This window comes from Tachypleus tridentatus, chromosome 8 (genome assembly GCF_004210375.1).
Source record: "Tachypleus tridentatus isolate NWPU-2018 chromosome 8, ASM421037v1, whole genome shotgun sequence".
Taxonomy (NCBI): domain Eukaryota; kingdom Metazoa; phylum Arthropoda; class Merostomata; order Xiphosura; family Limulidae; genus Tachypleus; species Tachypleus tridentatus.
In genome coordinates, this window is record NC_134832.1 from 138,773,703 (window position 1) to 138,794,849 (window position 21,147).

The 21,147-nt window shown below is 36.0% G+C and overlaps 1 protein-coding gene across 5 annotated transcripts in view; it reads right to left on the bottom strand.

The window, feature by feature from the left end:
• The window catches only part of LOC143223603 (uncharacterized), a 237,980-nt gene that overhangs the window by 193,662 nt on the left and 23,171 nt on the right, over positions 1–21,147 (bottom strand). For all 5 annotated transcript variants that reach the window (XR_013012976.1, XM_076451759.1, XM_076451757.1 and 2 more), the window contains 2 exons: positions 21,019–21,130; positions 13,455–13,561 (listed from right to left, as the gene is read on the bottom strand). Coding sequence is in view for 4 of the 5 variants with exons in the window: in XM_076451759.1 (XP_076307874.1) it covers positions 13,455–13,561; positions 21,019–21,130 (219 nt within the window). In the remaining variant the exon portion in view is untranslated. The remainder of the gene's footprint in view (positions 1–13,454; positions 13,562–21,018; positions 21,131–21,147) is intronic.

The window sequence follows — 21,147 nt, forward strand, 5'->3', positions numbered from 1 at the left end:
GTAGTCTTGTTAGGAGAACTTTCTCTTTCAGATTCTTATGGAAGTAAGATGGCCAAAGCCAAACAGAGAGTTTTATTTGGAAAAGCTTGTTTTCACATTGCTCACTCCAACTCCACTGCCAACTGGTATGGACCCGAGTCTTAAATGCAGGACCACAGTCCATGTATGGAACAGGCACAGCAGAGATAGTGCCAGAGCAGATATATTTAGCTGTAGTGTCAGCAAGCTCATTCCTGCGAATACTAACATGGCCTGGTATCCAGAATAACCGGATAGAAGTAAATGTTAAAGAAAGATGGGCTAGTAAGTTTTGAATACCAGCAAGAATAGGGTTAGAACTGAGAGGAAGCAATTCCATGGATAACAGAGAGCTAAGTGAATCAGTATAAACAGTACAGTTCATATACTGCATAGCTTCTATGTGATGCAGGGCAAGAGAAATGGTGTATAATTCGGCAGTAAACACAGAAACAGTAAACAAAATTCCGTGTGCAACAATCAAATCACAGCAAATAATGGCAGAGCCCACAGACTCATCTGATTTCGAACCATCTGTAAAAATGGGAATGGAAGGATGGTTTAAAAGATGTTCAGCAAACAGAAGACAATACTTCCAACTGGGAGTATCTGTCTTCTTCAGATGACTCAAAGAAATGTCACATTTGGGGATAGTAATTAGCCATGGTGGGATGACCTGATCTGTAGATACTGCTATGTCATCCAGAGATAGAGCCAATTCATCCAACTGCACCTGGAGATGAAGATTAAAAGGAACAGTGGCAGACTGTCTGTTATGAAATGTGTGGCCCACTGATGAAGGAGAACACAACCCATTTGGAATGCTGTGGTAAGAATCAAAGCATATATTAAAGACAGTTGCAAATGACGAAGGTGTAGAGGGAGTTCATGGAACACCATGTACAAACTCTGGATTGGAGAAGTGCAGAAGGCCCCTGTGCAGAGCCAAAGTCCCTTATGTTGAACAGGGTTCAACATTTAAGGCAGAAGTCCTGGCAGAGCCACAGGCAAGAGACCAATAATCTAGTTTTGATCATATAGGGGCATAATAGATTTTTAGTTCTACTGGATCAGGGTGGCCATTGTTGTTATTTATGTGAAGGAAAAGGTGGGGGGGGATATTCTGTTTGCAACTACACTTTCTTCTTTATTGGATGAAGATCTATCAACCTTCTTAGATCCTGCCCTGGGTCAAGGAGGCAGATCTCTGTCTGTGAATAAAGAATCCAATGACTGAGGGCATGAACGAATGGTTGATTTACTTTTTGGGGATACAGAAGAGGACAGACCCAAAGAAACATTTGAATATGAAGGAAGTGAAAGTGGGCCATCACTGGAAGTAGTGGTAGGAGACAGAGATGGAAGTAGACATACATGCATCAACATTTTTAATTATGGAAGGCACAAAATTTTAAGATTTTTTGCAAATGACTCTGTTGGAGGCATGGAAAGATCTGTCTGCACTCCCAGTGTAGTAGTGGAATAGAGAGTAGCAACACATGTCTGAGGTAAAGGTGGGGACAAATTGCACAAATCTGGTCATTGATGTCTGAAGGTAAGCAGCCATGAAAAATAAATATTCAGATGAATAGAATTCATGGCATATAACACTTTGATTACAAACAGATGTTGAGAAAGAACATGTAACATAATCTTAATATACTTGTTAGATACTGCAATGGTTATTTGGGACTAATGACCAAAAGTGACTTAAAGAAATTGAGGAGTACTGGGGACTCGAAGAATATATAGTTGCAAGTATAAGATGGTAATTGCCACCTTAAACATGATAACTGTGGAAGGTGCAAAAACCTATGTCAAGAGATCAGGCCAAAAAAATGAGTTTGGTTGATACTCTTGATCAAAATGGGTTCATGCTCCTCTCAATACATCATTGCCATTTCTGTTGATAAATGTTCATTTCAGAATTAAGCAAAAATTGAGATAGGTGTACGGAAACCTTATAAATTAAACTTTGATGTCACGTGAAGGACTGCATGACCTCTATGGCTGAAGCTTGAGGTTTCGGATCAATAAATGCACCATGTTAGATAATGGCTGCCTCCACAGAGACAGTATAAGTAGTAGTAGAAGAGATAAACACTTTGAAAGGTACTGTAGAAACAGACATCAAGATGTAGCAGCCAATACAGTGCTATCAACAGAACCAAACAATGGGATGGAACAAATCATATTTAGTTCCATGGATAACAAAGTGGAGGGAAGGCCTAAAGTTGTAATCACATCCAGTCATGATGGAATGAATACATCCACTGCCAAAGCCTGAAAATAAGGCACTGGAAATCAAATTGCCAATAGTTTGGGAGATCAAGGAATGGTCAACCCACCAATCAGAGTTGCAAAATGAAAGCCAATACAACAGAACCTTACAATGCAGTATCTGTTCTGTTTGTATTGAAAGAGTTAACCTTCCATTGCAGGGATATCACTCATGGAACATGGCAAGCTAGTAGGATAAGTTAGGAATGGTCCTGAGAAAGGAGATCCAAAATTCAGAAACAAGGAATCCTGAACCAAGTGCCTCCTTTCTCAGAACTGTTCCTAACTTATCCTACTAGCTTGTCATGTTCCATGAGTGATACCCCTGCAACTGAAGGTTGACTCTTTCAATACAAACAGAACAGATGATACACCGTAAGGTTCTGTTGTATTTGCTTTCATTTTGAAACTCTGATTGGTGGGTTGACCTACCTTTGGGCTCCCCATCTATTAGCAATTTGATCTCAAGTGCCTTATTTTCAGCCCCTCAGCATGGATTCTTGTACGTGGTGAGAGGACCTTCCAGGGCAGGTTATCTCCTTTGGGTTCTAAACATCCATCCATGTGTTTGCCATGTGTGGTGGCCTGTGAAGGGGAAAAGAGGATCCTGGTGGTTGAGGAGTCAAACCCTAACACTTTGGCCTTGAATTCCTGTAGATAGGTGGCCTCCCTTGGGTCAATCAAGTAACAGTGTTGGAAGTTCTCAACAGGTGTCGTGGACATTGTGTCTGATGCTGGTGTTTGGGTATAGTGCTCACGAAACCCTGGCGTTGCTGCAGTGTCCTTGCTTGACATTGTAGTGCATCCCCTCGTAGGGCTCAATTGTGAGTGGGGTCAGTGGGCATTGAAATTTCCTTTTTTCCTATGGATCCTCCAAATAAAAATTTAAATAAAATAGTGAAAAACAGTCAATAGGTAAACGACCACATCTTGAAGACTCTGATCAGCAATCTTCAACATCTGTACCACCAGTTGTACCACATTTTCTCATCCTATATTCTCTTTCAGAGAAACCCTTAGGGCAAATGTCCCCCTTTGTTTATTCAGAAGGGACTGGAGGGACTTGCTGACTCTCTAAAGTCAGTAAAAAGGTTTCGATCTGGAGACATATTGGCTGAAACATCCACATCCCAACACAGTGAACTCCTCTTGAATTTAAAGGTAATTAGTGATATACCTATTGAGGTTACACCTCATGCTACTTTGAATTCATCATGAGGAGCTGTTGTTGAAAGGGATTTGAAGAACTTCCCCGAGTCAGAGATTCTCACTGGTTTTTCCACTCAAGGAGTTTCTGCAGTGAGGTGCATCTCCACTCACAAAAATGGAGTTACACTGCTGACAAATATCCTTGTTTTGACATTTACATCACCATGTGCACCTGCCACCATTAAGGCAGGTTATCTAAATTGCAGGGTACAGCCAAATATTTCAAACTCTCTCTGATGTTTCCAGTGTCAGAGATTCGGTCACTCAAAGACATCATGTTATGGTTCCCTGACATGTGCTCATTGTGGTGGCAAGGACCACGATGCCTATGAGTGTGAAACAGACCCACATTGTGTCAAATGCAATGGTTCTCATCCTTCCTACTTTTGTTAATGCTCTAAATAGTTGGAGGAAAAAGAGGTGCAGCATTTGAAAATGACTCATAACATTACTTATTCTGAGGCTCAGAAATTGCTGTCCACCACTTGGACATATGCTGTTGCACTTCATTCCACAACTACAGCGGAAGTGCAGACAGATCTCTCTGTACCTCCAAGAGAATCGTTCTCAAAACAAATGAAAAGTCTTTTGACGTCCATGGTTAAAAAAGTTAATGAATCAACTTCAACATCCATCTCTGTTTCTCCCATACATTCCAACAAACACTAAGATCTACATCCTTTGGTTCCAGGTACAGGCATTTCTTTGGATACATCCCATCCAAAGTTGTAAAACAATCATTTGTTCATGTCCTCAGTCACTGGAATCCCCTTCCAACAATAAAGACCTGTCCAATCAGCCCAGGGCAGGATCCATGGAAATCAATACACCTCCCCTGAATAAGGGCAGTAAGGAAAAAAGACGTGGTCATAAACAGAAAGGTTCTCCAGCCAATTCCCCTACATGTCATTAAAAATGGCCACCTTGATACAATGGAACTGTTGAGGTACATGGAGGGGTGGCACTGTTGGTTGATCAGCATGTGCCCACCCTGTCTTTGTCACTGAACACACCCTTGGAGGCCGTAGCCATCCTTGTTTCCTTGGGTCACACCATCACTCTTTGTTCTCTCTACTTGTCGTTTGAAGAGACATATGATCAATCAGACCTTGATGCTCTCATTGAACAGTTGCCGTCTCCCTTTCTAATCCTGGGGAGCTTTAATGGACATCATCCCCTCTGGAGAACTGCTGTTATTAATAGAAGGAGTAGCTCTTAGCGTGTGTGCTCTCTGATCACAACCTTTTCCTTTTTAGAAGAACCAGTACCTAGTCAGTCCTTTACTGCTGTTGATCTCTCAGTTTCTTCCCCTTCATTATTCTCCCATTATTCCATTTTTCATGGAGGGTTGACAATAATCCACAAGGCAGAGATCATTTCCCTATACTTTTGAGAGATACTGTCCATGGTCGATGCCACCAAATCCACGTGCCCCGGTGGAAGCTGGATCAGGCAGACTGGTCCACTTTTACTGCTCTTCCAGAACTTGATCCTGTCATCATCTGTCAGCCATCAATAGATGAGTGTGTGGCAGCAGAAACTGACTGTATTATACAAGGAGCTGTTCGATGTTTTCCAAAAACCTTGACACATTTTCCACTATATCCTTGTCCGTAGTGGAATCCTACCTGCTACATGGCATGGAAGGCTCAAAAATGGGCCTGGGATACTTTCTGTAGATATCTCACACTTTCAAACCACATTGCTTTCCAGCAGGCCCGTGCACATGCTAGGTGGTTAAGACATCAAAGCCAAAAGGAATCTCAGATCAAGTTCACAACTGGCATATCTTCTAACACCAGTTCCAAAGTCATATGGAACAGGGTTCCAAAGGTCAGTGGGTACTACAATTTTGTCCACCTCTTGATCTTACTCTCTGATGGCCAATAAGTAACTGATATCTGGAGCATCGCCGATACTATAAATGAGAGCTTTTGCTGGGTATCTAGCACTTCTGCTTGTTCCTCCACCTTCTTGGCCATGAAGACTCGAGCAAAGCATTCACCTCTTCTCTTTCAAACTGACTCTCTCTCTGACTATAATCTTCCCTTTACACTGGTGGAACTGAAACTGGCCCTTCATCAGTCTGGCAGTACATCTGTTGGACCAGATGATGTACACTATGACATTCTGCACCACCTCTCCCCTGATTCTCTTGATATTCTTGGCACCAGGCTATTATCTTACCTTTCTTTAAGCCTGAGAAAGATCCCAAGATTCCTTCAAACTACCATCTAATTACTTTGATGAGCTGTCTCTGTAAAACCTTAGAAAGAATAGTAAATGCTCGTCTTGTTTGGTTCCTCAAATCAAACAACCTCCTCTCACCCATCCAGTGTGGGTTCTAATGATAGGACTTTACCATGGACCACTTGATTCAACTTGAAACGTCAATCAGAGAAGCCTCTCTCATACAACAACATCTTGTATCAATATTCTTTCACATTGAGAAGGCTTATGACACAACATGGAGGTATAGCATTTACCCATTTTTATTAAACTTATTTTAATGGACAAGGAATTCCAAGTTCGTGTCGGTTTGACACTTTCCCGTACTTTTCTACATGAACATGGCATTCCTCAGGGCTGTGTTTTGAGTGTCACACATTTCAGTATAAAGATTACTGCCATCACTGAACAATTCTCTCTCACTGTTGCAAACGGGCTCTATGTCGATGACTTTCACATCTCATGTCAGTCGTTGAACATGAGATATATTGAGTGGCAACTACAAACTGCCCTCAATCGTGTACTGAAGTGGACCATAACAAACGGCTTTAATTTCTCTCTCTAAAATTTTTTACATGCACCTTTGCTGCCAAATGAGGTATTCACCCTGATCCTGAACTGTATCAGTGAAGTTTTGCTGCATGTGGTCCATGAGACCAAGTTCTTGGGGCTTATCTTTGGCCGCAAGCTGACCTTTATACCACACATTAAGCAGCTACAGGTCAAATGCAGAAGAGCACTGAACATCCTCCGTGTCCTTTCTACCACCAGTTGGGGAGCAGATCGATGTTCTGTGTTAAAGATATATTGTTCTCTAATTCAATCAAAATTCGACTATGGATCACTGGTCTATGGCTCTGCCAGACCCTTGGTCTTAAAAATGTTGGACCCTATTCATCATCAAGGACTTTGACTCTGCACTGGGGCTTTTTGCACCTCCCCAGTTCAGAGCTTATATGTAGAATCTCATGAATCTTCTTTGCACCTTTGCCATTTACAATTGTCTTTACTGTATTCTTCGAAACTTCGTTCCTTACTAAAGCATCCCACCTGGGGTTGTGTTTTCCTTCCTCAGTGGGCCATGCTTTTCCCGAACATACAGTCTGCCATTGCTCCTTTTGGCCTTTGTATCCAGGCACAGTTGGATGAATTGAGTCTGTCCTTGGATAACATTGCTGAATCCACTGGTCAGCCCATCCCACCATGGCTTCCTACAGTCCCCAAATGTGACTTTTCTTCAAGTCATTTGAGAAAAGAAGATACTCCTGATCGGAAGTACTGTCTTTTATTTACTGAACATTTTTCTAAGGATCTTTCCATTCCAATTTATATGGATGGTTCCAAACCCAGTGACTCTGTGGGCTCTGCCATGGTTTGTTGTGGTCCAGCAGTTGCGCACAGAATCCCCTCTGCAGATTCTGTGTTCACTGCTGAACTGTATGCAATTTTGCTTGCCCTGGATCATATTGAAGCTAAGCAGTACTCCAACTGCACTATTTATACTAACTTGCTTAGTTCTCTACTGGACCTGGAATCGCTTCACATTGGTTCACACCCTGTTTTCACTGATATTCAAAAACAACTGGCCCGTTTCTCATTAACATCTACTTATAACCAGTTTTTCTGGATACCAGGTCATGTTGGTATTCACGTGAACGAGCTCGCGGACACTGCAGCTAAGTCTATCTGCTCTGGCACTATCGCAACTATGTCTATTCCATACATGGACTACAGTCCTGTATTTAAGGTTCGGCTCCATGCCAGCTGGCAGTCGACTTGGAGTGAGCAACGCAAAAACAAGCTTTTCCAAATAAAAACCCTATATTGGATTTTGGCTGTCTTGCTTCCGTAAGGATCAGAAGGAGGAAGTTGTTCTAACTAGTCTATGCATTAGTCACAGTTTTTTAACTCATTGTTTTCTTTTATCTGAAACTGATGCACCAATGTGTCGTCTATGTAACACTCGGATCACTATAAGTCACACATTACTTTCCTGCCATTAGTGAGAGTCGCAACGACGGGACCATTTTAAATATGTTCTGTCCCAAGGTTTGTCCATAATGTTAGACAGTGTTATTGGTGATCGTGACACTGTCCCCCTTGATAAAGTTTTTAGTTTCTTAAAGGCCATTAATCTTTTTAATGTCATTTAAGTGTTTTAAATTTATATATTAAACCTTTTTTTAATGTAGTTCCCTTGTAAGAATCACAATCCCTCTAGTTCGATTTGAAATTAGAAAATGGCCGTAACATTAAATAACTGAACACCAGTACTGTAAAGGCCAAGTTCAGGTGATTCATGCTGCTATTTAAACTATCCGTTTGAACTACCCTTTAGTCATCCTGGAGAGTTATTATTACAATTTTGCTGCATATCTTTTAAAACTTTTATTGCTTTACTTTTAGAAAATGGCCACAATGACACATAACCTGGAACCAGGAGTGGAAAGGCCAACTTGTAGTGACAAAGGATGGTTCTTGTACTTACCTGTTAGTCTTCCTGGTGGGTTATGATAGTTACCATTATGTTACAGAAAGTTCTTTACAACTTTTCTTGCTGTGGTTTCTCTCTTAACATTGTAGACTGGATGTCAACATTGGTTTTATGCGATTTATGTTTTTAAATGCTGTTTTGTTTCACCTTCATTTCCTTTTATGAATTTCACTACATTTACTCTTACTTTTACCTTTTTACTGGATGTTTGGTGCAGATAGCCTAGCTGCGTTGTGCCATTAAACACTAAATAAACCACCCAACCAACTTATTTTCAGGCTTTGAAAGTGGATGCATTCATTTCATCATGATAGGATATGATTACAACTTTATGCCTTCCCTTGGTCCAGGACTCCTTGTATTTGAATTTTGATGAGAAACACAAGACACCACCATAGAATTGTCAGAGTGAAGCCTGAAAATATTCTCCTTAATAATCCCACATCATGAGGAATTGTCTGCTGAAAAGGAAGAAGGACCAAAACTTAATTATCTGTGCACATACCCTGGAAATCCTGACTACTGGTTTATGCACTTGTGAAAAGATGGATGAGGTGTCAGTAGAAAAACCCATACACAGTAGCATCCATACTTAAACTCTCAAGATATTGAAGAATAATCCTGACTATGGAAACTAAGGAATTCAATAAATCTATGCTTATGGTTCCTTGATCACATAAAAACCATTGAGAGGATCTCTTGCACCCTCATCCCAAAGACATGAGGGATTCAGATGATGTCTGCATTCCAAGAAGAAAAAGAAGAGGTGAGTAGAAGTTGGAGGTCCCAGTCCACAGCATTGAGCTGGATGGGAATCAGCTGAGCCCAACTGAGAGATGACAGGAAAAATAAAAAATATCCAAATTGATTATACACTGAACTGGAGCAAGAATAGATGTTTCAGCCCTGAAAATGAAGCCTGCCTTGATTGTTACTGAAAGTAGATGATGACAACTGATGAGATGGTGCCAACAGAAATCAGTTATCCATAGAATGGTATGTGCATAAAGCAATGGAAGCAACACAACCCTCTCGCTACCTCAAAACCAACAATGGAAGTAAAACAGCCCTCTCACTACCTCAAAACCATTATAAGGTATTATATAGCCTTAAAACTAAGTTCTAAATCCCAATTATCTGCAGGAGGTGGAAAACCTTCAAGTGCATACTAACAATAGATCCAACTTGTCATAAAGGAAGCTGATGATCCTGAGAGTCTTTTAACAAACTGAGGTGAATGGAAAACAAAATGATGTATTTTAAGAGTTGTAAATCCATAAATTTATCCTGTTCCATTAGAAGACATTCATCTAGTAAGGTTATCTTCACCCCACCTCAGAAATCTGAAAATCTAGAAGTAATTGTATTATTTTAGAGTAAAAAAATGCCTACATTTGGAAGCAGTAGGCTAAATCATGAAGTTCTGACAACATCTCAGACAAGATATAACTATCCCTTCAGGTAACTGAGTAATAAACCTTACAGCATGAACCATGATATCTCTGGATGGAGTGAAAACTAAAACATTCACTCCCAGACCTTTCAACTATCAAGTAAGGTGCAGAATCAAAATCAACCAAGGAAAGGCCAAAAACATTACACACTCTTGATGAACCAGGCCTGGCATGGCCAAGCATGTTAAGGTGTGAGACTCGTAATCTGAGGGTCATGGGTTCGCATCCCCATCGCACCAAACATACTCGCCCTCCCAGCCATGGGGGCATTATAATTGACGGTCAATCCCACTATTCGTTGGTAAAAGAGTAGCCCAAGAGTTGGTGGTGGGTGGTGATGACTAGCTGCCTTCCCTCTAGTCTTACACTACTAAATAAGGGACGGCTAGCACAGATAGCCCTCAAGTAGCTTTGTGCAAAATTCAAAAACAAACAAACAAATGAACCAACAGAAAAGGTATTATCCCAAAGTGGCTTCTCTCTTTTTTTTTTTTATAGGTCATTTAAAGATTGTTAATTACTGTTGACTGGAGCAATGTTTTGTTAAATAAATTTGTTTTGTTAAAGCAAAGCAACATTTGGTCATCTGCCACGTCCACCAGAAATAAACAAACTCTGGACCACAGTACTGCAAATTCACCATTATCCCACAGAGATACTGAAAAGCCAAAAGACATTAAAAAAGCACAGGAAAAGGTGAAACTAAATTATCTTCAGATTGTCTAGGTTCAATTTCAATTACAGCTTCAGAACCCCCCAGAGAACCACCACAAAACCAAATATGTGGCTCCACTTTAACTAAGAATAAAATCACTGATTGTCTCAACTTAGAATAATTTCCTCTCCCCTGTTATTGTGCAATATTAGATATCAGAGGTAAGATAGGAGAGATGATTTGTTACTGCACTGAAAATAATCATCCATGGATTTATACACTAAATTGGCTTGCCAATTGGAATTAAAAAAAAATCTTTTAATTATTACGAAATCAACCACATAACACCGATAACCTTTAAAGTATCTCTGAACAACTGTAATACTGTGAAACACATCAGTGATACTTTATGGAAAAATCTGAATAAGAAGCTTGTATATAGTACCACAAAAGAAGGCATTCCAACATAGTGTACCACAAGATGAATATCACTGTGGGTAATTGAGTGGGGTATAAAAGATCGGAGCGAGCAAAGAAAAAACCAGACCAATACTCAATGTGGCAAAAGAGAAAAAAAAATCCTTGTAATAAAGTAAAAGCTATCAGTATGAGAAGAGATAAGCATGTTTAGGAATATCCTTACATTTCATTTTTTTATATTCATTACTGGGTACGTGACAGAAATATGAGATATAAACATTAATCTAGTTTTTATTATTACTAGCTTTGGAATAATATGACAAGACCACTGCAACTGCCACAGCTATGAACATGAAAATGTCATAGAATATCTACCCAGTTGTTTGGTTTTTTTTAACAGCAAAATTCTAAATATAAACTCAGAGAATTACAACTCACAAGTATAGCAATCTACACTGGCAGAGTTCAGACTTTGCCTCATTTAGTCAACCTGTTTAAACTTTTAACATGTTTGCTGCCACCAATCACACTAATAATTCTTTTCCCAGTGTTAAACAAACATTTTTTTTTTTACTTAACCAAGGTGTACAATATATATGGGTAACTATACTAAGTTTAATTGGTTCATTGAAGCCACTTGTAATATGTGATTCAATAGTGTTGCATGGTCCAAATCTAAAAGTCGGTTGTGAATCACTTGAAGGACACATGGCAGCCAACGTGTTCAGCATTTTTCCCACTTTACCAAGTCATCAACATGCATTTCTATACATGTTTTCATCTTTCACAAAAGTACTTTCTGTACTTCAACCTTCCAAATTGAACATTGTTTTTCTGGTGATCCATGGCCTATTTTTAATCATTATGGGAAATTCCTATAATTTTTAAAATGATGTTCAACAATGCATCTGTGTGCATTTTAATCCAATTCAGTTTATGTTTGTTTATCATTGTCTTAACTTGCTGTTCATTCAAAGTGTTTGTATAATGCTAAGTAACACACAAGACACTAAATAAAGTTATATGGAAACCCTGAATTATCTGAAGCATGTGAATAGCAGGGGTGATTACCAAAGTGTAACAAATATTCACATCTCAATGAACAAATGATACAACTTTGGGTCACATTATTTTTGTGTTTATTCAAATTAATATAAAAGATTATGCACATTCCAAAGTTTACAGAACTATCTTGATGGAAAAGAGCTTGGAACATATGAAGATGTCAAAACTTCACTATCTACATTCATTTCCTCCAAACCCCAAGAATTTTATAGAAGTGACATTCAGAAGCTTGTGAATCATTGGCAGGAAGTAATTATTAATGATGGAATATTCATTATTTATTAAATAACATTAAAAGTGTTTGAAATCCTTTCTCTTTTTCTGAACCTGAAATTGGACATTACTTAAGGGATGACCTGATATAAAGTTACTGTAGAAGAGTCACAGAAAATTATACATGGATTATTGAGCATTTAACATTTTTATTAGTTGGTTATCTTCAGGACAAAGTAATCAGGATTTAGATTTACTGACTGTTGGAATAATTAAAATAATAATCCTAAACATTAATTTTTATGAGTTAGTTCCCATAACCCTGTCTGTGTAATATTTGCTCATAAGTAGTTTATTAAATCACCCAACTGTAGAAGCAAGTGTTCCATAGATTGCATAAAACACACTGATATTAATGTTGAGTTTTATGTATATAGTACAGTCAAAAGGTCATTATGGAATAACAATCAAGTGTTATACTCACAATACAGAGTAGTCACACTGACACAAATATAGTTGTCATAAAGTCATTATGTGAAAAAATTACTGTTATGTATACAGTACAGTCATAATGACATTGTTATGGGTTATCATCCAAGTCACAATGTTATCCGAAAATAGTTCAGCATAATATGAACAGGGCATGAAGGTTTTAAAAGCATTAATAAAAGAGAACTGTCAGAGCTGTACAGAAACTGTATACACATCAATTATAAGTAAAATTAAGTAAAATCCTCAGTACCAAATGCCGTGTTATATACTATGTATTCAAGTTGAGGTAAATGACAATCTTTCAAGTTTAATGAACTTAATATTCAGATGATAATTTGATGTTTACACACATTTATGTTGTATATTAAGCTTAACTCCTGTCAGAAAGGAAACTATCATCTCTTTTTGTAGACCATATAACTCAATTATTTCATTAAAACTGACATACTTGTATGAATATTCATTTTAAAGTTCAAGTACATCATAAAGAAAAAATATTATAAAAAAAATCACTGTCTTTTCTAGAATGATTATAGTTTCAATATAAGCAAATGAAGAAATGGACAAATATATGTACGTGTTCATCAGTATAATCAAATTATATATACACACAGCTAAAACTAGATTAAATGTTAATTAACTATATATATACCATTCACCTGGGTAATATTGATATGTTCAATAAAAAGCTTCAAGGAGACAAAAGAATAACAAAAATTCAGTTGGATATATCAACATGTTTACTAGAAGGTCCAAATCTTAATAATTCACATTTTAATGAAATCACTAGTATCTTTTAAAAAATAATATTTAGTCACTATGACTTAAAAGATAAGCATGATAAAAAATCTAAAAAGAGTGACAAGGAGTTTTAATCACAAAAGTAAACTAAGTTTTAAGCCCACAAATAAGTAAAGTCTCTAACCAAATATTCCAATGTCTTCTCTATGTCTAAGATAGATTTCACCCCTCCTGAGACAACAGTTAAAGGTGTACGACTTAGCTCTGTTAGGTCAGCACTTACGTCCATACCTAAAGATGATAATAAAGCAGCCACGGTTGAATAAAGTAGACAAATAGAAGATGGCTTAATGTCCTTACTTAAGGATTATAACAAAGCAAGTATTTATAAATAAAGCAGATACAACTATGATGGCTTAACCTCTATACCTAAGAATGATAAAAAAGCTACTTCTCCTGAACAGCAAAGACACATGTAAAAACACCTTGTAAGGTTAAAACAAAGTTCACATGCTATAAAAAACTGGTCATAACTATGTGTAATACAAACCTTCAATAGCCATAGCAGAGCAAAATATTCTAGTGCTATTTCATCAACAAACAATCGTGTCTCAGACATTAACTACTTATCCAAAAAATAGTCGAACAGATTACAAAGCAGCTGTAATCCCGGTAAGTAGTTGCAAAAATAACTACTGCACCAACATACAGCCATAAAGTTATAAACGTGATATGCAGGTATATCGTGTATTTTCTAACTTCTATATTGATACAGAATTTGATAACTTTATTTTTTGTTTCTGCTACAAATTATTTAGAAAGATATTACTTTTACTTTATTCTGGTTGATTTGTTTCTTTTTTTCTTAGTGGATGACATGTTTTCTGCCTAAAAGGATATTTCAGCATCTTATGAAGTGTTTGGAGATTAAACACATTGGCACTGAAATATCCTGGTTTATTATGATTAACTGATGCTGTCAGAGAACTGAAGGCATGATGTGATGTCAACCATGGGACAACGAAAGTGAGTTCTTTGTTCAGTTGTACTTGGTTTTCACTATGTTTGAAATATGGGAAGATGGAGAGCTATTCATTGCTCCAGTAGAACTGACCATCCACTTGTCTATGTAGTTACACATACAGTTTCTATGTCATGTCTAAATAAAGACTGCTTTCACAGTCCTTTAACTTTATCCAATCAGTATATTTCTCATGCCATTTAAAGTTCAATCAAGTTATGAACTATAGAACTCTTCCCCTATTTTCTGATAGAATCTGTTGTTATTGCAAGTTTACTTGTTTGATACTTAGTGGGAAATTTGTTTTATCTGAAATTACTACAAGTAGAGAAGATAAAGAAATCCTGATGCCATGACATCTCAATTTATTGTGGAGTTTCTGGATAGATGGCATGTGTACTTGCTCAAGCTTGTTATTTTGAGTTTAAGGGAATTATTTTACTGAAACAGTGGCTTATTCTATAGATAGAAGTACCTACTATGACCAAGAAGAAGAGTTCAGAGAACCAACAACTAAGGTTTCTCAATGTGGACTTTGGGACTTGTTGAGACATGGACTACTTCAAGAAGTCTCCACATTACTCTCAGGCTATTTCCAACCAGAGAAATTCATCCCAGGTCTGGTTCTGACCATAGATAATCAGCCAAGAAGAGCTGGACATGCTGTTCATACATTGCCTTTACCTTTTAGAATTTGTTTCCCCAGACAATGGACACCTATGAAACACAGCTAAGATAGTCACATAGTTGCAAGACTTCCAACAGAAAAAAAGTGTAATGACTTTATCTTTCCAATACCCATATAGTAATAAAAAACACCATGTATTTACTGTAATACATAGTTACTGTTTCATCTTCAAAGCTAGAGTGGTCAGATAATTAAAATATTTCTGATGGGGTTGTGACACTATTTCTTTTTTCTGAGCCATTGGACAGAGGCAAAATACACTGTATACATTACACTATAGAGTTTGTATTTGATCATTAAAGGTAGTGATTGTTGAGTACCTGAAGAATAGAAGGAAATGGCATTCCTTTCTTTCCAAGATAAAGTGATGCACATTACAATGTATGCACTACACTGCGTGATTTCCACTTGATTAAGAGTTAAAAAGACCATGAGAGTGAAAAATCAGAGGTTGAAAGAGTATAGTAATCCCTAACTCTAATTTTGGAGAGAATCACCCTCATAATCTAGTGGTAAGACCTCTATAAAGTATGCCGTTCTGGACTAACTAAAGTTTAGCACTTGTTTATCCTGGAAGTATGTCTGAGCCGAGAGCTATGAGGGGGAAGAACACAACAATCATCAGCAAAGTCTGGAGAAAGATTACATCTTAACATTAAGAACTGATGAGCATCAGATCAACTATAACATTTGATCTGGAAGTTATTACTGGAAATTACAGTTTACTAGTTTATTTGTACTAATAGCAGTAAGAGAACATTTCAATTTTTACACTGGAACGTTCAGCAACTAGAGAAATGTCCACAAAAGAAATAAAAGTAAAGGTAATAAAGGCTTGACTACAGTTAGAAATAAAATCGTAATTTTATCTCGGTTTATTTAAAACACTGTTTTATCTGATGGTTCCAGCAAAATGCTTTTACACGCTATTTCTCTTAATGTAGTATAGAAAATGTTCGACTTGATTGAGTTGAAATATTTATGGGAAGATGAAATTATCAGGGATCCATGATATTCACATACAGTTGTTTAGATATCAATAACAAGTATATACACGTGATGCACACAGTGTTGTGTTTTGTTGCAATAGGAACATCCTCACTCAAGTGAATTGAATACTTAACATGTAAACAATTTTACTTAACATTTTCTGAGCTTTGTTCCATTATAAAATACAGTTTTAAGGCACAAAAATGTTGAATGTAGTTTCAAAAGGAGGAGGCAGCAGGTACCATCCACATAGTAAGACCCTGTAACTCATCCCACGGCTGTTAAGTTACTTGCAAAACAAAGGAAATCTCTAAGAAACCTTGACAAAAGCTAGTTGTCAAAACTATGATTAGCATCACCTAACTTGAGCAAACACTACATTGTAGGTCTCGAGCAGTTTCAACATGCATGCCTCCCTCCTGATATTTGACAGTATTTATGACAATCAGGTAGAAAGTTAGAGACGAGGCTAGGTCGGATGGTCTGGCATGCAAGTGCTAGCTAACTAAAATGGGAATATCAGTGGGCAGTACAGCTACAGGCAACAGGTTGAATGGAAGCCCAAAAATCAGGAAGTTCAAGTTCCTTGTGCAAATGTTCTACAAACAAAGAAGTGAGTATATATTAACTCTTTCAACATGAGCTCAGTCCTAGGGATCAACCTCGTGATTATTGTGTCTGTTACAGTTCTCATGCTATAACTTTTAAATTGTGTTCTATGTTTCCACCAGATTTAAACATTACAAGAATTTCATTTACAAAACAGATTTTATTACCAAGTTTGTTTATCCTTTTTGCATCTTGACTATACAACATGCAAAATAATTTAGATTTTAAGATTAAAAATACATTTATGCATCAGAAAATCTTCAAATTTAACATGCAAAATCTTTATATCATACAGATAATAATATGCTTTTAAAGAAAACACTGTATTTTATCTGTTATTTTCCTTACTGAATCTCTACAAGTTTTGGTCAAGTCTACCAAATCTATTCAACCACCATAAATAATTAGAAAATGAATACAAACTGTTTTTTTTGTTCCAGAAAGGCAAGAAATTATAACACAAAAAATGTAACTGCTTAGTCAAAATATCTTAACTCTCATAACATTATACATTTATTATTTTTATTGTAGTGACCTTTCAGCCATGATACACGGAATATGTGCAAAAATATAAGACTGACCTTTACATACAAAGTGACCTGTCTTGGTTGTGTTTTAGTGAACTAGTATTTTGTAATACAGTCATATTTCAACTACAACATATTATATACATAATAACTATTTACAACTAAGTTTAAGCACCTATTTTTCTTCAAACAAAAAAATGTAAGTAAATAAGTACAGTAAAGAATAATATCTTACAGTTATGAAGTTTCTATTCATTTCCTTTCTGCTGTAGGTTGCTAAGCCTTATCAAATTTGCACGTGGAGGATGTGTAAGAAATAATTTAAGTTTTACAATATGCATTCTGAAATAACAATATTTCAATAAATCACTATTAATATCATAGAATTACATTATAATTTATTACACTTATTAAGTAAGCTGTACGTGTCTAAATAAATATGAAATTTCAAACTCACAACAGTTTACCTCAGCTTTTTGAATCCAGACTTTAAAAAAATGAGTTTGGCACCTGAATAATTCAATTACTCTGAGAAAGCTACTGGGGAGATACTGAGCTAAACTAATTATTCACATGCATCTTCGTATGGCTGGTATGGGTATTAACACTTTTACTGATAAGGAGAGAACACTGTTTTGACCTTCCCAGCTCATCATTCTTAACCTGAAGATGGCCTCAGAAGGTCGAAACATTCTTCTCTTCTTATCAAATAAAAGTGTTAATACCCATACCAGCTGTTCCGAGATACATTTTATATTTCAAATGGGTTTCTCGTCATCAAGAATAGTTATTCACCTGTCATAGACTGAAATAAGTTTACCTAAGTATGTCTTTCCAAAAATGGAAAAAGAATCATTGCATTCGATTCAGTAAATGAAATATCATCTCAAACAGAAAAAACAGAAGGTTTCTGTTTGATATTCTAGCACGTCATAAGAAACAACACAGACTTTGTATTTGAGTATCACAAACATATAATCTGAACCAATGCTGCATTCAACATACCAAGTGACACATAAAAATCAATATTTAAGTGGGTTCTTTTAATTTTAAATTAAAAAATTAACTAATGTATAATACTAAAATTTAAAGTGTAATCTACAATTTGATATCACACTTATTGATATAAATTCATAAAATAGTGGTTCAATAAAATTTTGAATACAACTCAATAAATGCCATGCATGACACGGATAGGGTTAGACTCGTAGACAAGTTGCTATACCAGAGCCTACTTTATAGGTGTTAACAACGTGCAAAGATCCACTTTAGTCTATACATTCAAATGAACTTTCCACCAAAGAAATTTCCCTAACCTTAAATTAGAATCTGAGCTTTTGTATGAAGGATCAAGTTGTGGATACTTCAAGCTATCTTTGTGTTGAACTAGCCAGTAGTTTCTCTATTCCTTGTTTCTGATTATTCCCAAAGCCTAATTGCTTAATAGACAACAAGCAAAATTATTATACCACTCCCCAATGTAAGCTGTGCAAGAATATTTGTTTTATATTTTTAATCTATTTTTTTTAAGCTTCAATGCATACATGTAGATACTTTAATGAAACATTCTCTGGTCTATATGTACATATGGATGTATAATTATTTTGCTTAAGGTTTGTTTTTGTTTAGGTAAATGGTTTCATTTTGCCAGTCACTGGAAAGAGTTTCACTTTATGTATCTTAGTGGTAAATGGTTTCACTCTCTTTAATTTTGAATAAAATTTCTTTGCTTATTTGTGAATCAGTGTTAAAAGGTGTTTTTCCTTTTATTATGTCAAATCTTGATTTATCATTATGCAATATTCATTGTTAAAAGTTTTCACTTATTATCCAAGCATATGTATAAAATGCCTGTATAATATGTTTCACTACACAAGTTTAAAAGAGTTAAGTGTTCATTGTTAAATGTTTTTTTATTATTTGTTTCAACATTAACATACCTTTCTTTGGTTCTATCTTCTTATCTTCATTAAAAGTGTTATTGCCTCTGCAAGTGTTTATCTGTGAATTCCTTGTTATTTGTTAAAGGTTTGAACTGGTGCATGCATGTTTTAGAAATAAATTAATGTTAGCATGCCCCTCAGTAACATCATAAGTTAGATGATTGGCTTCAATGTTAAATTTAATTGTAAGCCTTAGAGCAAGTCTCAGAGAGTATATCACATGTTTTATACCTTAAATAATGATGTAGAAGAGGTCTTACATTACTAATTGTTTAGTTTCTGCACTATGATACAAATAGTTAAGAAAGTCGTTACTTTTTTATAATCCCTATTGATAATTTTAAGTTAAACAATTTTTAATTATCATCTTTGTTTAAGTTTATGTCCATTTTTGGAAAATACATGCATATGTATTCAGTTGAATGTTCAACAGTTTACTGCTACATTGGTTCTTTTTACACACAACAATTATTTACTAAGCCAGGTGGTTTTGTTCCCAGTGTTTGAAGTAAAAACCTATTTAACAAGTGTTTGAGTACAAAAGTAAGCCACTCACAAGCAACATTGCATATATTATGTATTTATAGCCACATAAATTAACTTTCACTGAAAAATAATCTTTTTAAAGAGGTCATAGACATTTGCAGCATTTCATATAATATATCTATTTAGGCTTTGGTGCAAAATATCCAGTTGATTTTCCCACAGGCTTGTGAAACAAAAATAATAAAATATAACTACGATATACACAATGTCAGCAAAGTATGAAACTCATTAAAACAACTCACAAGAGTAGAGAAATCTACTTTGGTCATCATGTACTATTAAGAAAACTCCCTGAAATAGCCACAGAAAACCATGTACAACAGCAAACTTAAGAAATGATAAATCCTCAAAGTGGAGGTTCCCAATTAATGCACTATAAAGTAATAGAAATTATTTTTCAATTAATGAGCATGAATAAAACACTGAATATTTTTAAGAGTGGAGAGAAATTCTTCAGAATGGAAAAAATGAAGGCATTTGAATCAGTTTCAAAACCAGAGGGCTAGGTAGCTAAGAAAGCCCATGATTGAGCCTAAAAATGTGTGTACTAAAAGCCTTAGATAGCTTTCAAAACTGACACTGTGCAAGAGTTATACTTGCTATATCCACATAATCAAATGACAACTTGAATTGAAGACAGTTGACTGATATCTCACTTCCAATAGTTATTAACCACCTAGATAAATTACTGAAAATTAACAGTTATGTTAACAGAGTAAATAAGCATATTCTTTATGTTTTTCCAGCATCTGAGTGAATTCTTGTTATGTAAAGTTCCTTGAATTGGTGGCTTGCATACTCATGACTGCTTATCTTAGTATTAAGTAAATATCATGTATGCAAGCCACCAATTCAAGGAACTTTACATAACAAGAATTCACTGACAAACCTGCCAGACATTATGTGGATGCCCTTTACAATCATATATATTAAACCTTGAAATGTCCTATTCAGAACTTTCAATCTTGTGCATAATTATGGAAGTTAAACACCAGATTATATTTGAATAGCATTTAAGGGAAAGAACTGGTATGTCAAAAGTGAGAAGAAAAACATAACTTAGAAACATGCAGTTAAATAACAACACAAAAATACTTGAAATGCTTATTGCATGTTTGTTGTCTGCAACCACACTGACAAAAAAAACACAAAAACAAACAAGATAATGTAAAAGTTTATAAATTATATTCAGCGTTTGTTTATAATTGTTGTACATTCTGAAATCCTCAAATTACAAGAAAAACAGAAATGTAACCACTGTTTCCTAACAGTTGCTTGAGAAAGAATTATAGCTGAAAGAATTTCAAACTACATAAAACTCAGAAAAATCAATGTATATCTGTAGAAAGTAATATGTAATAATAACTCGGCTGCTGTTTGGAAAAGTTTATTAAACGAGTCACAAATAGTTTCTCAAACCATACTTTTTTCACTGCCTCGATGCACTCCACCAATCCCTCCTGTCACAAACACAGGAATTCCAGCCTGGTGAGCAATAACCATTGTTCCTGCAACTGTAGTACCACCAGTCAATCTCTAGGGAAAACAACAAC